Source organism: Lynx canadensis, chromosome A2, assembly GCF_007474595.2.
Source record: "Lynx canadensis isolate LIC74 chromosome A2, mLynCan4.pri.v2, whole genome shotgun sequence".
NCBI lineage: Eukaryota > Metazoa > Chordata > Mammalia > Carnivora > Felidae > Lynx > Lynx canadensis.
Window position 1 is genome coordinate 82,035,687 of NC_044304.2, and position 23,369 is coordinate 82,059,055.

General features: G+C 37.9%; 1 protein-coding gene across 1 annotated transcript in view; it reads right to left on the reverse strand.

Moving 5' to 3' along the window:
* The window catches only part of MAGI2 (membrane associated guanylate kinase, WW and PDZ domain containing 2), a 1,350,333-nt gene that overhangs the window by 168,770 nt on the left and 1,158,194 nt on the right, over window positions 1-23,369 (reverse strand). Inside the window, 3 exon segments of the mRNA XM_030307841.2 lie at window positions 4,482-4,523; window positions 13,577-13,766; window positions 19,997-20,028. Coding sequence (XP_030163701.2) covers window positions 4,482-4,523; window positions 13,577-13,766; window positions 19,997-20,028 — 264 coding nt within the window.

Here is a 23,369-nt window from a genome sequence, read left to right on the forward strand (position 1 = left end):
TGAATGACTCAGGGCTCTTATTTTTAGTAGAAAAAATATAGATTTTAGCTGGTTAATTTTATTTAACTTTGAAGAACAGATGAGAGACCGGCATTTATCCTCCTCCCCCTATTCTCTGTGTGCAGTTTGGTGACATTACGATCTCCTGACTATTGCTCTGACTGCTCTGATTTCAAATGTGGGGTGCTATGTGCCAACTGTATCATCTGCACCTTCCATTCTTCCAGACAGAGATGGCTAGCTTCATGGTACATGAACATGTAGACACAGGCAGAGAGACCCATTAGAGACGTATGCCAGCAGACATGATTTTTAAAAATTTCTTTGTTAATTTTGAACATAGACTGAGAGGCTGCAGGACATAGAAACTTTAGGGAAAGAGTCAAGTGGAAAAAAAGTTTAAATGATAGATTGTGCCTTAAGGCAGTAGTACTTTTTTTTTTTTTTTTGGAAAATAAGAGCTTTTAGAAAGGTAATTTTTCTTTGGCTTCTTCCCCTGCCTTCCCCATCCTTTTAAGTCTGGTTTTAAAAAATAACTAAAATTATATAAACAAAGCTGAGAGACATTACTCTTTTATTCCCCCTACTTTTTTAGCTCTCTTATAAGATTATGATGTTTCTGATACTTTCCTTTAGCTGCTCTTCTGGCCAGATGGCACATTTAAAATTACTGTGTCATGATTTATCTTTCCTCCTGTTAATGCAAGAACTTAAAGCAGAGAAATCCAGGGACCAGCTCTTCACCTCATTGTGACAGAATTTAAAAATCATCGCCTCTCTCTTCTGTTGGTTTGCTAACCATGCACCTGGAAGGTTGTTTGATGAAGGAGTCTGGTAGACACCTGGTGGGACCTGGGTCACTTTGGATGTCACTCAAACATGGCCCCACTGACATCTTTTTTTTTTCTTTCTGCTTTCTTGTTTATTTTATTCCTGTGCTCTTTGTTTACCTTCTTCTTCCTCAGCCCCTTTTGCAGAACTATCAGGGGTATTCTCAGGCATTGCTTAGACTGGGGAGAGGCAGAATACTCTTTGGCTATGTGTGTTCAATGGCCATTTCTGGCCACTGTTGCTTTTCCCTTAGAAGCTGGGTCCCAGGATCTTCAGGCATTATGAAGTAAATCATCTTAAGACATTTGTCCCAGATGTAACTTTCCATTGACCACTGTGGCAAACTACCCAGATGGAATTTACAAGTTCCTGACTTATCCTGGGATCCCACTAATATTGAAAAAACTAATAGTACTAAAAGTAGCAAATGGTGGCCACATTCAGGTATATGGACAAACTCCCTCATAATAGGGAAAAGCAGAATTTCAAAAACTGCTTTTCTTATTTTTCACTAAGACTCCAGAAGCTTCACAGCTGTACGTATCCTTGGTCTAGCTTTGGAAAGACATCACTTTGTGCACAGTTTTAGGGAAAAGGATGGGTAACTGAACACAACTGATTAATTTTATGAATGGATTCAAGCTTCAAAAATGCAAAGAATGGCATTTTTTAAGGATTGATTTGGCACATGGGATGCTGCAAACATGTCAATTAAATTTTGGTACTTGAATCCCCTTTCATGTTTTAATTAAAATGTAAATACCATGGGCTTATTATCAGTTTGGCACAGAGAATGAATTCATTCAATTTTTCCTGCTGGAAAGAGCATTAGTTGTTTGGCTTTTCCTTGTAAAGAGACCTAGGAAAGAGGTTGAGGAAGGAATCAGGAATCAAAGATGGTTGTTAAATATGTCCCTGGCTTCTGAACTCTCAATACACTCCAGATACAGAATGAGTTAAATAGAAATTAAGTAGTTTCTATCGCTTGAATCTAATATTACCAGATAGGTAGCTAATACATTTTTTGCTTTAAAAGAATGCCTTCTCTTTACTGTTTTCCTTTATACCTTTGGTAATGTAAATGTGGCCAGACACATTTTAGCTCTAGTAGAAGTCAACTCCTACTCGGTTAGGTTTTCTCCTTCAGCTGTAAAATAAACTCAGATTTTCCCATACCAAACATCTCCTTGTTCCACCCATTTCTGTTTTGGATGATTAGTCTCTAGTGGGGTCTTACTTCCCCATCTTCAGTCTCTCATTTGTGACTTACTCCTGACAGTCTGGCTCCAGCTGTGTTGGCATTTCTGAAACTGCTCTCGCTAAGGTCATTGATGACATCCTAATGACCAATTCAAATGGTCATTTTCTCTTTTCACATTCCTACTGATTTCTGTGCCTCATTTGACACTGTTGATGCATCCCTTATGCCCCCTGATTTCTTTTGTTTCTAAACAGGGAAAGTTCTCCTGGAAGTGATTTCTGTGATACTCCACACCCTGGTTCTCTTGGCTTTGGGAGAAGTCCATTCAAAAGTCCTGACTACGGGTGCATTGTTTCTCATGATCATTTTTCTTTGATGATGGCATAATTACACTTATCACCTTCTGTATTTCATTATGCACAGCCTGTAGGAGTTGCTAAATAAATGTTTCTTGAATTTAATTGTTTTAAGATACTCACCAATCTAGTATACTCGATAAACCACAGCATTACTCTACTATGGAGTTAGCACTTAGTTTCATAATTACATTGTTTAGGACTTCCAACTATCAATTTTGCCTCTGTACCTAAGCATCATGGACAGCTAAAGTTAATAAAAATACCTTATAATTAAGATAAATATATCTGAATCAAAAATCATGACACATAATTTCATAAAGGATATATTTTAAATGTGAGAAGTGGTATGGGAGATCCATTTATTTTGGATGTAGTCATGATTTTCCAGAATATTTTGATACCTTGTATGCACATTTAGCAAAATATTTGGATTGGTTCTTTCCCTGAAAATTTGGACTGCATGGTGGCAAACTGTATCATGACTTTTCTCTTTTAACTAATGTGTATTTTTTGAAATGTAGAAATACTGTGCAGATATATCAAGGTAATCTATGCTTTTACGTGGTTCTTCTCTTTCTTCTTTTGTTTCTAAGTAAAGTACATTCAGAAGTTGAGATTTTCAAGAAATGTACTTGCTGTGGCCAATAAACAGAGATTTAGAATTTCAAATTAAATCCTACTTTCATTTTGCAACTGTAATTACTAGGTCTCATTTTCCTTCTGGGCAAAAGATATTCTTTCAAAATTACAAGGACTTTACAGTCAATATATAAGAATAATCATAGAAAAATTTTCAGACCAAGCTAAACAAATACTTTATACATTATTTGAGGACAAAGTGCTAAGCAACATCTTCCATATTTTCTACATACCCCCCAAAATGACATGGAAACTTACAGAATGAAATGATCTCAAGCACATATATTCTCCAAGGGGTGTTAGAACATGCTGAGATGGATAATGAGCTGTCATCATGGAAATACTCTAGAGATGTATGCTGTGAGCCCACAGACCTGAAATAGTACTATTATTATGAAACACTCTTTTCTGCAATTGTTTCAGTGTTCTGGCTTTCAATCCAGTGGTCTAAGCAGCTGTTCAAAGCACTTCCTAAAAGTAAAAAAATCTGAATCTTCCTTTTCCTCCTTCATTTCCATAGCAACATTAAATATTTTAGTCTAAACCAAAATTGGTATGTATTTTCAGAACCATTAGATTGAAAAAAATGTCCCTCTTTTTAAGTAAATTATTACTGAAAGCTCTTGAATTATGATATTCTATTCTAACTTAAAATTCCATTGAAATGTAGCATTTTGTAATTGGCATGGTTTAAAACAATTAAATTGATATAGCTGTTTAGTTTATGTGAAAATAATTTCATCTACATTAGCAAAATTTCCAATAAATTCTTTGGAAATATGTAAATTGCAAATCTTTTCAGATACTCTACCTTATTTCTATTTATCTAGTCCAGCATGGTCCAATATAAATAAAATGCAAGCTACATAAGTAATTTAAACTTTCCCAGTAGCCCATTTTAAAAAGCAAATAAGATCTGCTTTAAAAAGCAGATACAATCAACTTTAATAATGTATTTTAAGCTGGTGTACCAAAAACATTTAAGCACTCATCAATATAAAAAAGTAATAAGATATTATATGTTTCTATTTTTTCTTTTTATATTAAGTTTTGGAATCCAGTATGGATTTTTACATACATCCAAATTCAGAGTAGCCACATTTCAAGTGCCAGAAGCTTCCTGTGGCCAGAAGCTACTGTATCAGCATGATCTAGTCAGTCTAGTGGCTTTTGTTGGCACCTGGTTTTTAGTCTAGTCTTTTATTAAAGCATTTTATGAAAGTAATGAACAGATATGACTCTTTTCCTTTGTCTTTTGTTTGTTTCCTTGGCAGCCAGTGAGACCCACCTTGATGGGACCTGTCCTCTACCTTCAATACTTGTGTATGTGGGTGACTAAAATTAGCACAGTGATTATATACTAATAAACTGATACTACTCAGAAGAATGGTTTGTTACACAGAATGGAAGACGTTTCACTCACAGGACTGTGAGTACTGAAGAATACTTGCCAGAGGAATCCATTCGGAAACTGGTCCTTGGTGGCACTTGTTCTGGATGGGAAAATGGGGAATTAAAATCGAAATTCATTTATGGCAATTTAAAATTCATCTTTACTTTTTTTTTGTTGTTGCTGTTATAACTCACCCCCAACCTTGTGCTCAAATTTAATGATTTTGTTTCTCTAAGATCCATGGAAGTTAGTGGACAGGACATACCCTGTTTTATGTATATGAATATATCTATAAATGTATTTCTTTTATGTGCATGCAAAATAGAAAAATTTGAATTCTTTTAGATCAGAATGAAAAAAAATCCTCATTTTCAAAAACTAAGCTTTGATTCTCATTATAAGAATGCTTATAGGAAAGTAGAGTCGGGGCACCTGGGTGACTCAGTGGATTAAGCATCTGACCTTGATTTCGGTTCAGGTCATGATCTCATGGTTGGTGAGATCGAGCCCTGTGTTGGGCTCTGCGCTGACAGTATGGAGCCTGTTTGGGATTCTCTCTCTCCCTTTCTCTCTGCCTCTCCCCTGCTCATGCTCTCTCTCTCTCAAAAATAAATTAAAAAACTTAAAAAAAAGTAAAGTCAATCCAGAATCTGAACTATACACAAACTGAAGAAGTCTTTTAAAATCAGGTTAAGATATTGTGTCATCAAATTACTGAAATAAAAAGTGGAAAATTCTATCAATGAGTGTGTTGACTTACGTCCATCAGTCCAAACATTTTGATACTTACAATTATTTGGATAGCTGAAGTTATGTATAAGCAGTTGAGTTAAACTGGTTTATGTTAGCAATATAAATCCTTTATGAGAATTATGATGTTATCTCTGCTACATATGACATAAAATTTGTGGACATGAACGTAAAATACTATACACATAATTAAAAACGGGGCACTATAAAAATGTGTATTTTATTATTACATTAATAAAAATTAAAATAGACCAAATTCTGATTGCTTTCTTATTGAGCTTTGTTTCAAAGACAGCATTCTACACTCTTCAACAATAAAAATGAACTAGAAGCCTGTTGAGGGCAATGACAAGGCCTAGTGTCACTACCTTCTGGGTTTGAGAGGTGTTCCCCACTGCACCCTGCACAGCTAATCGTACTCATTCCAGGCAGAATGACCATCCCTGCCATGTAACCTGTGTCTTCTAGTAAAGGTAAATTAGTTTTCCAGAAGAATCGTTATTTCTTAAAAATCCTCCATGTGTAATGGGACTGCTTAGCATTATAAATTGAGAACTGTCCTTTCATTAGAAAGACAGAGCTGCATCAGGGATAGAAGGCTGCTACCTTCCAAGAGCTTCCCTTAGTTGTAAAATTGGCATTTTATATTATCATAATCTCACTAGGACCTACTTGCCATTCAGCGATTACATTGAGTTTACTGCAGCCCTGATGGTCTCATATTTATTCATGAAAGTTCTGTGGATTGCATTGTTCACTTGTGCTACCAGCAAAATGCTTTGACGTACTAAATAACTTTCAGTCAAGGACTGATTTTAGAATTTACTTCTCCCCTCCCCTCCTCCACTTTTATCCTCTGCCTGATTCTAGGAACATTAAGTTTTAAACTGATGAATGAAATAAATTTATTATCTATCAGACTGGATCTACTTTCTAAAATACATGGGAAAAACGTGTCCCTAACCTAACTTTTATTTCCCTTTCTTTATTACTTGGCTCATGTCATGGTAACTTTCTTTATTAAAAGGGACCTGTTAGAAATATAAATGTTCCCATAATTGTTTACAAAGCTACCTAAATATACCTAAATTAGATTTCCAAATTAAAAAGCACACATTAAAAATGGCAAACACAGCTTAACTGGAATTACTAATCTCCTTTATCAATATATTATAACTGCAAAGTGACGCATAATGTGATATACTAGAACTGCAGCTGAAAGGCAATTTTTTTTCACAGATTAAGCCATAACATAAATTATACTAAGGACAGCAATAATGGTTTTCCCATGGGAAAAAGGTGCAGGAAATTAACCTTCAGAGTACAGTCGAGGACATTTTAAATGATAATGTTATTAATTTTTTTCTAGTCTTTTATGATTCTAATGCTAAAGTCATTGATAAAAAGTGTCTTAACATTTACATATCATCTTATTTTAATATTTCACTAAAATAAGATACTGCACCAGAGAACATTTGTTAAGAACATTAAGGCCATTGGACAACAGCAATGGCCAAGCAAATGAGGCCAGGGCTTGGTCTAGCAGTGTTCAGATGTGGGGGTGTTCTCTAGGAAGGCAAGGTGGCCTTTCAGGATGACTTAACAGCTGCCTGCAGCTATGGCATCCATGATGTATCAGAACCTTTCTTAAACCTATTGACATTTCCAGCTTGACTGTATCAGGTGTGTAATCACATTGGCAAGGGGGACTGGAGGCCAGAAGACTGAAGTGGGAGCACTTGCACAGGCTTTGGAGCTCTGGATATTGTGTATCTACCTTGTGTGATGTGGCTTCCACCATGCTTCCATTTAGAGTCTCAACCCATGCGGTGCACTGAGTGGATAACATTTTTACACTACCCTATCTTTCCAAGTGGCTCTCATGTCAGGATGGGAGACAGTGCCAACAACAGCCCTTGCTGACTAATAACACGGAGAAAGCAGCAGAAAAACCATTACTTTAGAAATACAACCACTCATTTGTGATTAGCCATAAGTTATACATACATTATAATGCTGAACAATGAAAGAATTCCACAATGAACAATGAACAACAAAATGGTAGGATAAAAGCCATGGATGTGAAAAATACAGCTGTCCGTTTTTGACTGGCTACAAAGTATAATTTCCTCTCAAGTATAGTGCTAAAAACCAGTTTGTTCTTCCATTATGCTCTAACTCTTGTGGTTCCTTCTGATTGCTGCCCTCGCTGTGATACTCACTGCTTATTGTGAGTTAGTTCTTCCTAATTTCCGGAAAGAAAAATTGATCGTGTGAGTTTTTTGAAGAAATTTCAGAGGAATTTGTGTTCTAAAGAGGTTCCACCATAAGGCACATTACAACATACGGATCCCTGACACTTTTATGATCCTACATTTGAGTGATGTCTTACTGCAAAGAAGCCAGACATTGTACCTCATAAATTGTTTATTTATAATAAACAAGGTTCAATGTGAAGAGAAAAAAGTTTGGATAACTTCCATCATAATTCAACTTGGGTTCACACCAAAGGACAGAATCATGAGGAAAGAGTTTCAAAGAACAGGGATTTTTCTTCTCTGTCTCTTCCTGTTTTCATCTGCTTCTTGCTCTAGCTTCTGAGGCTGCAGTAGGGTGTCTGCTCAAGAAATGGCCCCATGAGGGGCAACTGGGTGGCTAGTCTGTGGTTAAGCATCCAACTCTTGATTTCGGCTCAGGTCATGATCTCATGGTTCATGAGTGTGAGCTCTGCGCTGAACTCTGTGCTGACGATGAGAAGCCTGCTTGGGATTCTCTCTCTCCCAATCTCTCTCTGCCCCTACCTCACTTGCTCTCTCTTTCTCTCTCAAAATAAATAAACTTAAAAAAAAATTCTTCTTTAAGAAAGAAATGGCCCTGTGAACCAAGGATGATGAGACAAACCTTTGCAATAAGTCTGGCTTAAATCAAAGTGAAGCAACAAGACAGAGCCCTCATTCCTAAATCACCAAGTTCTTGAGCATGACCAGAACTTTATTTTATAAGATTCCAAAGGAAGCCATACCCCGTTCTTGGGAAGCACTTTGTATTGCCCTGCTTGGCATCAAAAGGAGGAGTCATGACAGCCGTTGTTCTGCAGTTATGTAAGCATGATCTCTCCTAGGAGCTGGAAGACAGACAAAATTCTCTCCCTTTTGGTCCTGTGATGATGGCGATGTTGCATCTGATTTACTACCTGTGATGAAAACTAGAACTCCATGGCAGAATACTTACATGAGTTAAGCCTTGCTACCTTTTCTTAGTACTAAGTTTATCATGCTTTAGATTTATATATAAGTGTAATTTTCTGAGTATGGAGGGAGTTTGCTGGGAGTCTGGCTAGATAAGCTACCACATACGTCTTTACCTCAAATGAGGAATAAAACATGTATGGGCAAAATTTCAGTCAGCCAAATAAATTAACTTGAAAGAAATTATTTATCTGACTGGGTATTAAAATTTTTATTCATGATCTGTACGTTTAGATATATACTTTTCTTAGACAGTAATGATGACTATTTCTTTAATAAATTATGTAGTAAAGGAAAACCATATAATTCATCATTCAAAGGAGGTCAAACTGGAGAGTGAAAAAGAAGCTATTAATAATTATGCCAGGATGACACAGAGCAGGACTGTCTCAAGCAAACAGGCATGTGCAGTCACCCTACGTAGTCTCACGGGGATGTAGGCTGTTAAAAAATTGTTTCTTACCATGTCGGAAATACGTGACACCATCACATATCAAGAAAGAATGGAAGAAGATGGGAGGAGGGAAAAGCAGTGAGCGCCTTTAGAAGTAGTTGCTTTTCAAGGTTAGAAATGGTAAACAGTAGTTTTTTTTTTTTTAGATTAGCAGACAAAATGAGAAAATGTAAGCCCTTCCTCTTGATTGCAAAGAATCCCTTCTTTCATGAGTGTCATGAGAAAAGGACAGAGAAGGAAAAAGTAAGAGATAGCCTGGTTTATCCCACTATGAAATGGTGCTTTCAATAAAAAAAAATGCAAGTAGGGGCACCTGGGTGGCTCAGTCGGTTAAGTGTCTGACTTCGGCTCAGGTCATAATCTTGTGGTAACTGGTCGGTTTGAGCCCTGAATGTGGCTCTGTGCTGACAGTGTGGAGCCTGCTTGGGATTCTCTCTTTCTCTCTCTCTCTCCCCCTCCCCCCAAAATAAATAAATAAACCTAAAAATGCAAGTAATGGGGACAGAGGCTATTATACAATGAGAAACATGAACATTATTGAAAACTGTTGAGCAGAGTTGGGGATGGGGAGACTTTTGTTTTTTTTCTGGCAGTTGCTGGTAATGACAGAGGGTCAATGCTTAAATACTTAATATGAAAACCCCAAAAAGCCCATTGGTCAAAACCTCTTTTGGGATTTTTGGGCGGCATGTTTCATATATATATATATATATACATATATATATATATATATGAAAGCTTACATGGAATTAAGTTAGAAAAAAAATTTCTTTCTGCACAGAATTTTCCAATAAGGGTGAATGGGATTTTTGGTAATTAGAAGATATTTAACACATGACATTCTCCTGATTAAGCATCAATTTTGCCCATGGAGTGAGAAACTGTAGGTCTAATTGTCTAATTACACTTAAACTGTTGTCTATATTTACTGCACAATTTCCCATGATAAAATGCTGATATTATTTGCTGGGCTGTGCCATGCGGTCTCATTGAGGAACTGTTTTTCCTACGTTTTTGTGTCCTCAATTTCAGTGTAAGTTTTGTATAATTGGAATTTGTTTCTCACGATCTTTCTCTCATGGGGTCCCCAGCGGAGTTCTAGACACGTGTTGAGTGTTCCATACACCCTTGTTGGCTGCTGTTGATTGATGTTGTTGACGATGAACCTGGAGGTGCCACCTGTGGGCATTCTGCCTGTTGCTCTGAAATTGGAAGCCTTGCCCGGCCTGCTGGAAGAATATTCCTTCTCTCTTTCTTCGGTTCCATGGCCTCATAAGAAGATCTCATGAAGACGGGAGGTGTTTCCAGCTTTCCCCTCATAAGCATGTACCTGTCATGTTCAGTTTCATTTGGCTCTAGTACCCAACGGTTGTCTTTGTTTGTTTAAAATCATTACATTTTTTTTTCAGGGATACATCTTTATTAAGATGTCCTGTGTGTGCACATTAAAATGTCAGCATAATCTAATTATGAGCCAAATGAGGCACAGCAGCATTTACATCATTTGATAAATTTCCATCATTTGCAGGGGACTGGTGACTTGAATCCAAATACTTCTTGACAGCCGTGCTATAACAAACATTCTGTAGCTCCGGACAGCAGAGGCTTGTGGGTGGAGGTACATCCTTTCTTCTTCGGCTACTGCAACCCAGTTTTGAATGTGAATGCAAAACATCTCTTTACTTTCATACCTGGTTGTAAGGGAAGACACCATGAAATTGCTACAGGCCAGGGAAAATGTCAAAGGGCTTGGTTTAGACAGATCTGGTTGGGATTCCCTTACATACTTCCGCTGATCCCCATGGAATTTTCTCCCAGGAAAAAGTTCAGGGAACACAAGGATAAACAGAGTCAAACCTAAATGTAATGCATGAGATTCAAATGAATAAGGCATGGTTCACAATCAAAATCTTGAATATGGGTCTTTTGTATGGATGCACACATTTCATGATCATTAAAAAATCCTATTTCAAGATGATGGGAAATACACTGAGCTTTCCCCCAACTCATTAAAAAAATATTTTTGGGTGTTCTAAAAATTCAAGTGAGAGAATGAAACTTTTTCATAATTGGAAACAGGGAACATGTAGAGGGCCAAGGGCAGCTTTGTTCTTTCTAGATACTTGCGTGTCCAGGAGCAGAGTGAACTGATCAGTTATCCAGAGACCTGAGAAAGTAGCGCTGTGATTTTTTTGGTTTCCCAAATCTTCAGGGTAGAGCTTTGCTTACCCTGATGTGATTTCCCTGCTTCTTTCACACTCCATTTAGTGTTATGAAATAACATGACAGAAACGCGAAGGATGGGAAAGAAAATGAGCTTGCCTTCTTTTGGCTTCCTAAGACTTGTGACCCTGAAAACATTGCTGTGACCTCAGAAACATTAGAGAGCTGACAAAAACATGAAGGGTGGGGGGGACACCATTAGGGAAGAGGCAGCAGTGGCATCCGCAGGGCACTGACGGGGCAGAGGGGGCTGGGGCGAGAGTCAGACTGTTGGTTATTGGTGTGGCTGCCAGAAGCAAAGGGAGAAAGAGCTCCCAGGGGAGGTTAAGGTGGACTGGTTTGCTGGGATTGTTACAGGTGAGGAGCGGAAAGGCAACGAATGGAAACAGCATTGCAAGGGCTGGATAAAGAAATCAAAATTCTTTTAGGGTTGAAAAGAAGGTCACACACAATTCCTGCTCAGAAACTGAGGGCACCACAGTGTCAGACACCATGAAGGAAGACAGAATAAATGGCAACACTACCTTTGTCCTGAATAATAAAGGCTTGCATTGGGTCAGGAAACTTAGAAGAATGAGAGCAAATAATTAATGAAGGGCAGAAACAGAAGGAAGCATCTCCTGAAGCTCCCTAAAAATACCAAAAATTTAAACAAGCCAAGGATGTGATGATGATATTTTAATCCTGCATTGCATTTCCATTTCCATCCTCCAAGTTAGAACTTCTACTGTATCTTGATCTCCACCCGTTTGTACATTCTTACTTCCCCAGTTAAATTTGTGGGAACAACACATAATACTTGTCTTGGGTATCTCTCCATGGTACTGAGAGTAAAGTGGGTATTCAACAAATACTTGGATAGTGAAGCAGAAAAGGTATAAACTGTGTTGTATTTCAACTGTGTTGAAATCTTTTCAAATTTTTTTTATTTTAATGAGCATTAATACCTTGATTTCATACTCTGTATTATACAGCTAAACATACTACTTTGTTCTTATTCTATCACAGCAAAAACATTCTAACTACACAATCCTTTAAAGACTTTCAGTTGTTCATCCAGAAGGGGAACAATGAAATATGGGAACCCTGTCATAGCTGATTATTTAAAATAAAGATACGTGTGTGTGTGTGGAGGTGGGGGGGTTCATTTCTCGATGCATGCCCTGCTGTCCCAACTATTTTATCAATGAAAATTGCTTTTAACTGAGAGTTGTAGAGGATGAGGAAAAGGTATTATGTCAACTCTTCCCCTTACCAGTTGGGTGCATAATTCTCAGCCCCTGAGCTTGTAAAGAATAAACAGATTTAAGATTCTCTAAGGTCATACACCATCTAAAACTTGTGATTCATGTTTCAGGTGATAAAGTTGGGGAGAAGACATTGGCGGAACACAGAGACAAAGGAAATCAATTTATGGTACACTGTGAAAGGAAGTGCCTGGGACCATAACCTTCTCACTAGGCTAGGTTTCTTGATCCATTCATATGGATCATATTATACTGTGTATTTCTCTCATAGATTATACATTCATGACATTCATATTCCTGTCCTCTAACATTTGGAAGAGAAGACCTGTCAGATGGTGGAAAGAGGCACAATGAATGCATATGCAATATTAAAAACCTTTGTTTTCTAATATTTATAAAGTACAATGAAATAATTTTAGAGGACCTTCAAATAGGATGACAAGCACATACACGATATTTTATGACTACATGGGCCCCACTGCAGTAAAGAGGCCCCACTGTGTTAAATGAGAAGAAGTTTTGGAGGTAGAAATGATTGGCATACAGATCTGTGCTATTTACAGAACCATTACTTTCATGACTGTGAACTGGAAGACTTGGCTAACATGTACTCATGGCCCTAAATTCTTTGGTGATTGCATTCAAGTCTCTGAGAAAAAAAATCTAAGCTTCAGACTCAAGACCAGATTACACATAAAAATCCCAAACATTAGGGGCGCCTGGGTGGCGCAGTCGGTTAAGCGTCCGACTTCAGCCAGGTCACGATCTCGCGGTCCGTGAGTTCGAGCCCCACGTCCGGCTCTGGGCTGATGGCTCGGAGCCTGGGGCCTGTTTCCGATTCTGTGTCTCCCTCTCTCTCTGCCCCTCCCCTGTTCATGCTCTGTCTCTCTCTGTCCCAAAAATAAATAAACGTTGAAAAAAAAAATCCCAAACATTTATCTATTTGGTGACTTAAACAAAATTGTCCACATCCTCTGACTCCCATCCTTCCCACCAAATACATTCCTCATTTTCCTCAGGGGCTTAGAGGTAAAACAGTAGAAAATAAACTATAAACCTAAAAGGTATAAGCTATTTTTAAAGACAAGTTTAGATCAGCTGACTCTACTTTTGAGATACTTTTTGAACCACAGAATATAAAGTTATGCCAGATCATCTCAGCTTCAATATATCTCCTGGCAAGGCTTCAGCTATTATTAATGTACCCTTGTTTTACGTGGCTTTCACTTACGCCTACTTTCATAAATCGCTCTAGATTTCTCGTAGAGCTCGTATGGGTCAGGCTTCCTTGGGTCAAAGGCCTCTGTTGAGTCAGGAAAGGAAGTCCTGTGAAGGGCGGGTGGGAAGGGCAGGTTCTGCGGTATGGCCGGAGCAGATAAACTCGTTTGAGGACTGCCTTGATTTTCCCATCGGTCCATTATCTGGAAAGTGAAAGAGAACAGAAAATAGCTAAGAATGAATTTTTTCTTGCTATTTCCCTTGTCACATACTGCAACCCTCACCTTTATGTTAGACTTTCTTGCCCTGTGGACTTTTCTTCCATGAAACATTGAGAAAAGATTCTATTTCTCTATATTAAAGTACCATAGACTGTACCAAATACAAGTGGTATCTGACTTTTGAATGCAAGCTTATATAACCTTGTTACCTACTAGCTGGTAATCTTCAGCCAATCACTTAATCTCTGAGTCTGTTTTTTTTCCCCCTCTTATACAATAAAGATAACATGTATCTCAAGATAACTTTCCATGTCTGTGTGTAGAAAATGGTATTGGCCCTGATATATTACACCATTTTTACTGAGACAGAAGAGAATAAAGTAGTCTACATGTATTCTTTTGACACCTATGCATATTCCGATAATCTCCTATACCTGAACATTTGGTCACTTTCCTTACAACTTAAACTAATATTACAACCATCTTCTGTGGAGCTTCATTTACTGCTGATGTGGCAGTTTCTTCCCCCAAATGCTACTCTGATATTGCTAATACTATAATTTATTAAAGATCTAAAGGACACTTCCCAGTTTACCATGTTTTTTTCACACACGTTACCTTCTTTGGTCTGCACCATGGCCCCCTGAGGTAGGTAAGGCAGAGACCAATATCCTTTTGTTGAAGAGAAAGCCAGTTAACTGAGATCACCTGTTTGCAATGCTAACTTCACCTTCATTCAATAATCAACTGATTCAAACTCAACTTAGACTTTTTTGCTTTGAATAAACCCGCTTTGTGTAAAACTCAGATTAGATTACCCTTTGTCTAAAATTTTGCATTGGGTCAGTGTGTTCTTCAGGCTAAAGGCTAACCTCCTCCAGGGGCAGTAGTGGCTCCTCATGACCTAGTTTCTGCTCTTTGTTCTCATACTCTCTAATGGTCTCTCCTCTCATTCCGTAGGATCCATCAGATTCTCTCCTGCCTCTGAATCTTGCACACTTTCTTAATTTCTCCTTCTACCTGCAATGTTTAGTCATTTTCTACTTTTTCACCTCCCATCCTCACTTTACCTGGCTACTAGATTCAGATGAGATGTCTCTTCTAGAAAGCCTTTGCTGACCATTCCTGAACTGGTTACATGTCCCCCCTGGATGTTCCCACAGCATCTCTACCTACAAGTCACACCCAAAATTCATGATGCTCAACTATAATGGCAAGTCTACCTATGTCTCCTCAAATAGATCATGACGGGGACAGATCCTACAGGGGACATAGTCTTTCTCATTGTTGAGTGCTCAGAAAATGTTAATTTAATGAATGAATGAAATCATCAATAAAATATAGTTAGCTGTTCTTTTTTTCCAAATCTGTTTGACTCATAACTGTTCTTTTTTTTTTTTTTCAAAACACAAACAAACTAGCTTTGATACACACTGTTCTGAACTTGGCAGGATTAAAACTTTCTGTCCCTTCCTGCACTGCCCTGCTTTTGTTTACATACTGGCTACATCTTGGTCAGGGCTCCTACATGAGCTCTGATTTATCAATTATAAATATTTAAAAGTTGGAGGGGATGTGAGGTTCCACCTACTGTGCATATCACTGTGACTTGCAAAGTTCCCTGTGACTTGCTCACCTACCTGAGACTATGTCAGGTGTTGAGTGAGTCATCAGACTATGAAAGAAATGGGTCACTGACCTTCCTCTCAAAAAGATTGGTGCTATGGTCTGAATGTTTGTGTTCCTTGCCCCCCAAATTTATATGTCAAAATTCTAACACCCAAGGTGGCACCTTTGGGAGGCAATTAGGTCATACAGGTGGAGCCCTTGTGAATGGGATGAATGCCTTTATAAAGGAGATTCAGAGTCTAGAAGACCCTTCTGTCAGGTGACATAACAGAGAAAAGATGACTGCCTCAGAAGAGGCCTCTCACCAGACACTGAATATGGCAGCAGCTGGATCTTGGGCTTCCAGCCTCCAGAACTCTGGGGAATAAATTGCTATTGTTTGTAAGCTATCCAGTCTATGGCACAGCAGTCTGAAGGGACTAAAACATATGGCTTCATTTTAATTTGTTTTCTATACGGGCTACTGACCAAGATTTCATTTAAAGAAAATTTCTCTACCTAACGAGGCTGGGAAACCCCTAGTTGAGTTCATTTCCCTAATATTAAACATAATCTCAAGAGCGCAAAGAAGTCCAGCTGCTGTTAGCGACAGACCCTGGGTCAAACCAATTTGTAACTATAATGGGAGTGCTGTTTACATAATAACACATTGAGGGGAATAAGTGGCAAATTTGCTTAGAATTTTAGCTAATATTCTGCTCAGTAGGTCTTTTGGTCCCACTTCATAAAAATCTTTAAATATGTATGCCATTAATTAATTTTATGGTAAAATTCATCTAGGAAGCCATCCTAGGTTTCTTTGTTCATCTATTCTCCATGTCTTTGCTATGATGGGAAGTCTCATATTTGTAGCTAAAGTCATATTTTTTTTTTCCAGTTAAAATGACTGGCCATAGGTATCATGTGATGGGATTCTGGCTGTGACTTTCTCCCTTCTATTTCTGAACATAAGATACTAAATTCTAAAAAGTAAATAAATTAGATGTATGGACTGAGTAGCTGTAGAATCCCACTTGTCATCATAGGGCTTCAGCAAATGTCGATTTCTTTCTCCTGTCTTCTACTGAGGGTGAACTGATACTCACATAGGTCTTGTGGTATATGTATCACTTGTGTGAAGTCATGGGAGCAAACATGTTTCAGGTGAAATATTAGTGTTTCTAGAAAACATTTTTAAAACTACAGAACAAATAATGGTTTGGGGACTGCTGGGAAGGTTACTTGGGCAGATTGACAAATTCTACAATTTTTGTAGCACAGAAACAGGGGAATTAGTCAAGAGTCTGGTTTATGCTTAGTAAAGTGTTCACATCTTGCTGTGACATTTATCAATCTTTGAGCCACTCTGTCAGGGTTTATTAAGAGACTGTAGAGCAGAAAATTACTGTGCCCATGAAATTACTGAAGAAGCAAACTCACAGTCCTTATAGCTCCCCACCCCTGGATTGTTATTTGTTGGCTCTGACCCAAAAGACCATGGAGCAGACCACCCTCCCTGGAATTAGAGGCCACTCCCCTGCTCACTGGGGCTGATGTGCTGATCTGACAGCATCTTCTGAAGGGTGCACTCTGTTGACTTCTTTCTCAGACAACTTAGTCTCTGGACTTCTGCTTTCTAGCTGGGATGCTCGGCTCATTTGTTCTTCTCAACCTTCTTGAACACCCTAGGTTCTGACCCTGTCCCATTGCCCAGACCCTTGGGCATCACTTGCTCTACCTAGTATTTTCCTGACCTTGACCTTTCTAGAGTTGTGCTACCTGCCAGGCATTTACCTCTCACAGGCTTCTGGCCTTGTGTAGTCCCAGTGGTGTCCATAGCTAGGCAGATATTTATAAATATCTCACTAGAGTAAGGAAAATGGAAATGAAGTTGTTTTCAGTATCTGGGAGAAACCTTGTATCTCTGCAGGCCTTGGTAAATGAATGAATCCTCGACTGTTTGAAGGTACAGTCATTGAATTAGCAGTGGACATATAGTCCATGACAGGGCCTCAAGTGGTAAAACAGGATAGACTAATCATGATGCAGTTAATATTTTGATCCCCACTTCTGATCTGGGGTGCACAGTGGGAGTGTGAATAAGGCAGCCTCTCACCTCACATGAAGTAATCTATTTAGAAACTGTTTGCTTCATATAGAAGCTGGTGTAGTCTAAACACCTCCCTTCACTATTTTAGGGCAAGGATGGGATGTGAAGGCATTTGGCTTGATTCTGTCCTTGAAGAATGAACTTGGATCCCTTCCAGATGGAAGGCAGGAGAACTCACTATAATTAGTGTATTACTTGTTACAAAGGAAATGACTATCTCAATGTGGATTAGTTTACAATGTAGAGTCGTAGAATAGAAGAGGGTAGGGAAGTGACACAAGACCAGAAGGAGGAGAGATCTCACTCAGAATAACATTTCCTTAATCTGAGTACAGATGGTATTAATCCTTCTCAGAGGAGAGAGTCTATAAATCCATATACCGTGGGCATATATTTATATATTTGTTTAAAGGAATACCTTAGCAAACTATGTTCATTTTATAGAGTCATTAATTTATTAAGGTTTTATGCATGGAGGGTCTGCTTCTAGGATGACAGTACTTTATATTTTCAAGCTCAATATGTAGAGGCACTGTTTTAAGCACTTTACATGGATTAGCTGATAGACTCAACAATAACTATAGGAGTGGGTACTCTTATTGTCCCCATCTTACAGACAGAACTTGAGATACTGACGACTTAAGCAGTTAGTTGAAAGTCATACAGCTAGTAAGGAGAAGAAGCAAAGTTTGAACCCAGGAAGTGTGCCTTCAGAGCCTGCACCCTAAAACGTGCATCGCACTGCCTCTCATTATAGTCCTTAGTCTAAAGAACTTCTGGCAGATACATGGAGGACATTAATTCAACAGTCTTATATCCTCACTCAGCCTCGAACCTGGAAGTCCAAGCCTTAGCTTTCGTAGGGATGTATGGACTCAAGATTAATTGTAAATTGAATTCTATAAAATGTTTTTTGGAATTATTGACTATGGATGTCATTACTGTAATGACAGCAAATGCTGTAATTATGTCAAATGGCATTATTTGTATAAACATGGTACATATAAGGAAATCATTAAATTGCATAATTGTAGCACCATGATGAAGTTTCAAGGTTCCTTGTTAAATTAGATAAAGATGTATCTACACACAGAGCACAGATTAACTTTGGTGATGAAAGGAAATTATTTAAATTTTGGCCATGATAAAACAAATTCCATTTAAAACATTTTAAAAACACCTCTTTCCAAACCATGTGCATCATGAAATGGTTTGCTAAACCCAGATAGGTCTACTTTCCCCATCTGGTATTTTCTGTGGCCACATGAGCCCAATTCTAAATGAGGACACGTTTGGTGAGGATATTTTGCAGCCCTGACACATCAGTTCTTTGTCTCCAGCTCTTGGTTGGCCCATGTCTCTTTGAGAGAAACCTGGAGCTCAGACATATTACAGGGCTTTCCTTTCACATCTTCAAACCATTTTAAGGCATGCTATTTAATGAAACCAATTATTGTACTTGAGAAGTATCCAAAATTATATTAACCTCCATTTCTAAAATGAGAATATTAAGCAGTTAAAGATTCCCTCAATAAAAGAAATAAGAGAAGCATAAATTAATTCAAGAATTCCCTGCTCACTGGCCAGACTTGGGGCCACATTCATCTGAGCTGCTTAATTTGAGATGGAAGAAAAGAAGTAGGTGGGAGACAGGATTCCCCAAGTTTTGTTTCTGGATTTGCATCATCACTTTGCTACAGTTCTGCTCTAGTTGTGAGTTTTAGGCATTCCAGGTAGAGTACTGTATTCTAGCATACCATGAAATGGGATCCCAGAAAACCATCCCAGCTCTTGGGACTTGGGCAGTTACAAGTTCCGATATAACGGCAAATAAAAAACCCTTCTAATTGTGAAACTGACTTGGCTGACCTAGCCACACAAAAAGATAATTTAAACTTCCTATGTTGGCATCAAATTTCAGGATGATTCATGAGGCAACTAGGCCCAGAGAGATTAGGTGATGGCGGAGATGACCAGTTTCTGAAGGAGATTCAGAAGTTGAGTGATTGCCAGGTTTGGTAGAATATATATGTCTCTGGAATATTCACACACACATATTTAGCTCTGCATATATTAAAATGTAAATATAAATATATAAATGTATAAATGTATACAGAGCTAAATTTCTTATGTACCAGATTTAATTTGTAGGTCAAGTTTGCATTGTTTCTAAAAATTTCATGTTATAAAGACTATATAGTTATTTCTGACAGGGGAAAAAACAAAAGGTTTCTGCAGTACACCATACTGAATAGTGTTAATGCTCATTTTCTAAGTATATTAAAAAACAGGCACAAGTGCCTTTACAGGAAAGTAAGACAAGTTATTTTTGTATTTGTGTGACAAGCACAAGACAAAGGGACACAAGATTTGTTCTTTTGACATTGCAGAATCTCAGAGGTAAAAGATTTTGAGATCACCCAATTATATCTTATTTAATGGGATTGCATTAATAACTAGAAATAAAGAAAGAAGCATAAGAATTCCAACTTACAGGCTTTGGAGTTTTCCATGGAGAAAAGAAACCTGTAATAAAGAAAACAATATTTGAACTTTGAAAATATAACTTGCTACCACTTATGGGTGGCATGATATTCAAATGATTGCAAGTTACTTTAATTAGTTAATAGCAAACAATAACGATAAAATATGCTGCCTGGTTGTATAGTTTTCTGTAAGGAACCCAAATAATTTCATTGGAATTGTATTAATGATTCCAAGAACATTACTTTTTGGCATCTGAGGATTCTGAGGCACAGAGAAGGTAACTGTATGGGAGTCAGCTGCTTAAAGACCTAATATGGAGTCATCCTTAGGGATTTCTGTGTCCCAGCCATAGCTAGAGAATGGTAGTGGGGTGGGAGGAGGAGGAAGGGAGGAACAGAGAGAATAGAGGCAGAAATTAAAATTTTTAAAAGTAAATAACTTCTCTTAGTATAAAAAATAATTTTTCTTTGTGTACCTTCTTTAGGTGGTGAAAAGGCAATCAACAAGGTTTCATTAGTCCTAAATTTAAAAATAATGTATATACCAGGGCACCTACATGGTTCAATCAGAGCCTGGAACTTGCTTCAGATTCTGTGTCTCCTGCTCTCTGCCCCTCCCCTGTTCATGCTCTGTCTCCCTCTCTCTCTCAAAAAGTAAATGAACATTAAAAAAATTAATTAAAAAAAAATAACCTATATTATGAATCAAATTCTAGTGTATAAAAGAATAACTCTTTGGGGACTGTTTTCCCATGGAGACCTTCTCTGAGCAGTTATCTATTTATTATGCTAGTGCCAGCCATGATGTACATGAAGAAACAGTGCAAAATGTTTGTTAGTTGAATGACTCATGTATCAACAAAGCCATGTTTGTTTTTTTTTTTCAATTTATTGAGCAATTTCTATTATCACAAATGGTATGCAGACTGGGCTGTTTCTGTTGTGATCCAAATGACCATTAAGATAATGAAAAGCAGAAGATAGATTACTTTTTTTTCTTCTATTATTATTTTATCATATGGTATCAGTTTTTTTTTAAAAGTACTGAAAACAAACTTAAAAATAATGGTGGGAGGTAGGGGCGGCTGATATATACTGGCCTTAGTAAGCCAAAACATAACAATTTTGCTCATGTTAATGTTAGCTGGTATCTGAAAAATGCCCAATAAAAATGAAATCTTGAAAATAAGCCACATACTGTGTATTTATCACCTTAAAAATTTTTTTTAATGTTTATTCATTATTGAGAGATAGAGACTGAGCATGAGCAGGGGAGGGGCAGAGAGAGGGGGAGACACAGAATCCGAAGCAGCCTCCAGGCTCTGAGCTGTCAGCACATAGCCTGACGCGGGGCTCAAACTCATAGACTGCAAGATCATGAGCTGAGCCGAAGTCTGACGCTCAATCGACTGAGCCACCCAGGCCCCTGTTTATCACCTTTAAAACTGGGACTTCATAAGACACTCTTAAAAAACTGAGAACAAACTGAGGGTTGATGGGGGGTGGGAGGGAGGGAAGGGTGGGTGATGGGTATTGAGGAGGGCACCTTTTGGGATGAGCACTGGGTGTTTTATGGAAACCAATTTGACAATAAACTTCATATATTGAAAAAAAATAAAACTGGGACTTCTATAAAATGGTAATAGTTGAATTGTAACCCATTTATAGGAAATATCTGCAGAAATCCGGACACATAATTATGTAGATGCTTAAGCAATCCAACTCAGGCCTGGCATAAATACTAACTGCACCTCAATGCACGTTGTGAAGAATTGATGTTTCATTTTATGGAAAGAGGGAATGTGTGTGATCTGTCATGTTTCTCAGCTTTGCTTGGAACCCAGAGTTAAATTTAATGTTCAAGCGTAAGAACCATCCTACCTAAGGAGATTAGTAGAATTAGCTCATCTTCTTACATACCCTATAAGTTCTTATCTATCTTTTCAACTAATGAAGAAAAGTTTGACATGTGGTTTGATTATAACTTAATTATATGGATCTAATCACATCTTTTTCTGGAAGCAGCTGAGAGTGAAAAATTACAGATAAATACATTTATCTCCTTGACTTACTCTGTAAAATGCCAACAAAACTAAATTGACCACTAATTATACAATGAAAAAAATTGTAACCTATTGGCTCATTAACCATTATTTTCAGTGAAGGGTAAAATTTATTTGTTGATTATGGAATTGCCAGCAACAATTCTTCTGAAAAGATGTCATGTATATGTTCTCACAATGTCAAAACACTTAATTATTTCTTCTACTTTCTTTGTGTCATCACCTTCTTCCCGGAGTACTGTGACAGATTTTGAGTATTTGCTGTTTTACATTTGTTAGGTGCTGGGAGTTGCTTAGACTTTGATACAAATGTATTGAAAATGGTCCCTCTGTTATGGAGCTCTCACCTCCACTTGGGACATTATACTAAAAGATGATTATTCCTCCTAGGGACAATGGGTAATCACCTGACCTTTCAGCAGTTATGGTGCTGGAGCTAAAATGGCATAAGAGGGACACTGGTCAAGATCAGACAAGGAGAGAAGAAGATTTAATGTGACCACCTTTCTTCAGAGGCAGTTTGGTTTCCCATTCTTTTAAGGCTGTTTCATTTAGTCTGACCTCAGACCAGTGGCATGATCCAAGACTTCTTTCTCCTCCTATTATGGCAGTTTCTGGAATATTTCTAATGCTGAGTGCTGCAGAACCTTCAGTCTAAAGCAATAGTTACCCTTTCTGAGACATTGTCAAAAACGAAGTTGCTCCCTATGGAGTAAGTAATTTCAGGGAGTAAAATAGTATCAGAAGAGATTTTCCTACATATAAATAACTTTTACAGAAATGCTATAGTTGTGTGGGACAAACTATTATATATTATAAATTATAATATTGTTTTGTAGGATGACCCCTCTTGGGAACCTAGTTTATTCCAATCAATATTTAAATAAAAACACCAAAAACAAAGAAAAAAATTTAATATCCTTATTTCTGCAACTTTTCTTTTTCTGGAGTCATTCTCATTGGAGATAGATTACAGAAGGGAGATAGAATTGGTTTGCTGAGGGGCACCTGGGTGGCGCAGTCGGTTAAGCGTCCGACTTCAGCCAGGTCACGATCTCGCGGTCTGAGAGTTCGAGCCCCGTGTCAGGCTCTGGGCTGATGGCTCGGAGCCTGGAGCCTGTTTCCGATTCTGTGTCTCCCTCTCTCTCTGCCCCTCCCCCGTTCATGCTCTGTCTCTCTCTGTCCCAAAAATAAATAAAAAACGTTGAAAGAAAAATTTAAAAATAAATAATAAAAAAAAAAGAATTGGTTTGCTGAGGGTATGACTTTTGCGTTTTTCACCAAGCATCTCCATAGGGAAACAGAACAGGGAATCTAG